The 2,492-nt window shown below is 37.0% G+C and overlaps 1 protein-coding gene across 1 annotated transcript; it reads right to left on the reverse strand.

Annotated features, from left to right (window-relative positions):
- Nucleotides 1–1,213: 1,213 nt before the first annotated feature.
- On the reverse strand, nt 1,214–2,158 carry LOC787931 (olfactory receptor 6C1). Its single transcript, XM_059887288.1, is given in 3 exon segments — nt 1,214–1,410; nt 1,413–1,449; nt 1,451–2,158. Coding segments are annotated over 3 exon segments (942 nt in total).
- Between the last annotated feature and the right edge of the window lie 334 nt (nt 2,159–2,492).

Below are 2,492 nucleotides of genomic sequence, written 5' to 3' on the forward strand. Positions count from 1 at the left end.
GTTTCTCCATCTATTTCCCATGAAGTGATAGGACCAGATGCCATGATCTTTGTTTTCTGAATGTTGAGATTTAAGCCAACTTTTTCACTCTTCTCTTTCACTTTTATCAAGAGGCTCTTTAGTTCTTCTTCACTTTCTACCGTAAGGGTGGTAAAGATATCATTAGGACATACCTTATTAACGTGTGCCATAAATAATCTGTCTTTAAATGAAAATATTCACGTTTTTCAATAAACTATACAGCATTTAAAAACATTTCCCAAGATAAATAGTGAAGGGACTTCCCTGAGGCTCTAGTGGCTAAGAATCCATCCGCCAATCAGGAGACACAAGTACAATCCCTGGGACAGGAAGATCCCACATACCATGGAGCAGCTACATCCCTCTGCCACAACTAATGAGCCATTACTCTAGAGCCTACCAGCTACAACTACTGATGCCATGCACCACAGTTATGGAAGTCTGCATGCCCAGAGCCCTTGCTCCACAACAATGAAGCTACTGCAATAAGAAACCCTGCACTGCAATAAAGAGTAGCTCCATCTTGCCTCAACAAGAGAAAGCCCACGAGTAGCAATGAAGATTCAGTGCAGTCAAAAAATAAATAATAAACAGATAAATTCTTTAAAAACTATAAAATGGTAAAAAGAGTTTCTGTCAAATATACTGTAAATGAAATTCATAAGATTATATTTCCTGTGTTTAATAAACTAAATATTACATCCAAACTCAAAACAGTAATTTATATTAAACAATTTTTAATTTAAGAAGTTGCAACTAACAAAATGTTCATAAGAATGGGAGTCAGAAAGATATAAGAAAAGTTGTTTAAATTGAATGAAAAATATATAAACAAATATGATTTTTTTTTAGTTATCAACATTTATTTATTTATTTATTTTTTATTTTTAAAATTAAAAAAATTTCAGGTATACATGTGCTCCCCATCCTGAACCCTCCTCCCTCCCCCCTCCCTATACCATTCCCCTGGGCCATCCCAGCACACCAGCCCCAAGCATCCAGCATCTTGCACTGAACCTGGACTGGCATCTCGTTTCATACATGACATTTCACATGATTTTAAACTTCTAGGAATAAAAAGAATAAACACGGTTGACAGGAAAGCCATTGTGTTTTGAATAAGTTATTAAAATTATTGATTATATATTTTTTAATGTTGCTCTGCAAAATGTCTCTAATTTATTATAGCACATCATTTCATTTGCTTCTGAAAAATAGTCTTTCTTGCCATGTCCTTGAAGGCTTGTTTGACTTGCTGATTCCGTAGACTGTAAATGAAGGGGTTCAGCATGGGGGCTACTGAGGTGTTTAGCAGAGCCACTCCCTTGCTCAAAGACACCCTGTCCTGTGCTGAGGGTTTAATGTACATAAAAAAGCAGCTGCCATAGAGATGGAGATGACAATCATGTGGGAAGGACATGTGGAAAAAGGCCTTTGTCCTCTGACTAGTAGAAGAAATTCTTAAAATTGTTCTGATGATGTATGTATAGGACAGAATTATCAATGCCAAAGTGAACATTAGAGTAAACACAGCACAGGAAAACCCCATCTTTTCAAGAAAGTTTGTCTCTGAACAAGACAGTTGAAGCAAAGGAAAATAATCACAGGTAAAATGGTCAATAATATTAGACCTACAGGAATCAAGGTTTAAGAGCAACATGAGTGCAGGGGATATGATTAAGAATGAAACTAGCCAGGAAGAGAAGACAAGCAGTGTGCAGACTCTGTGATTCATGATGGTCATGTAATGCAGGGGTTTGCAGATGGCAATGTAATGGTCGTAGGACATGGCAGACAGAAGGTAAAACTCAGTGACTCCCAAGAGAATGAGAAAAAATAACTGAGCAATGCAATCATTAAAAGAAATGGTTTTATCTCCTGTAACAATGATGGCCAGGAACTTGGGTATACTGAGACTTGGGTATAATGACACTTCTAAGATGGAGAAATTTCTGAGGAAGAAATACATGGGGGTTTGGAGGTGGGCATCCAGCAGGGTCAGGGTGATAATGGTCAGGTTCCCAGTGATGCTGAACATGTAGGTGATGACCAGAAAGACAATGCTCACAACCTGAAGTTGTGGGTCATCTGACAGTCCTAGGAGGATAAACTCTATTGTTTCTGTATGGTTTCTCATTCTTCAGTTGCTTGTTTGTTTTTCTCCTTCCAGGAGACCTATAAGAGAAAGCACAAGGAAAACACTAGAAGAGAGGATTACCAAATATCTTAGTGTAGACATCGGATTTGATGAAATTAGTATGTCATTTCACCTTCAGGGGAAATTTAAGGCAAATTGATAATGACATTGATCCTTAAGTTTCCTCTGTTTAATAAGTAAAACACTCTTTGATTAAAGGAAGTTTAAAACTGTAAATATCACAAAGCTTATAGGGCATTTGTTATAAGAATTTGTTCCTACACTTTTCTGACACCAAATACTACCTATGGACTTTCAGAAATATACCCATCAG

The sequence above is a fragment of the Bos taurus genome, chromosome 5 (genome assembly GCF_002263795.3).
Source record: "Bos taurus isolate L1 Dominette 01449 registration number 42190680 breed Hereford chromosome 5, ARS-UCD2.0, whole genome shotgun sequence".
Classification (NCBI taxonomy): Eukaryota; Metazoa; Chordata; class Mammalia; order Artiodactyla; family Bovidae; genus Bos; species Bos taurus.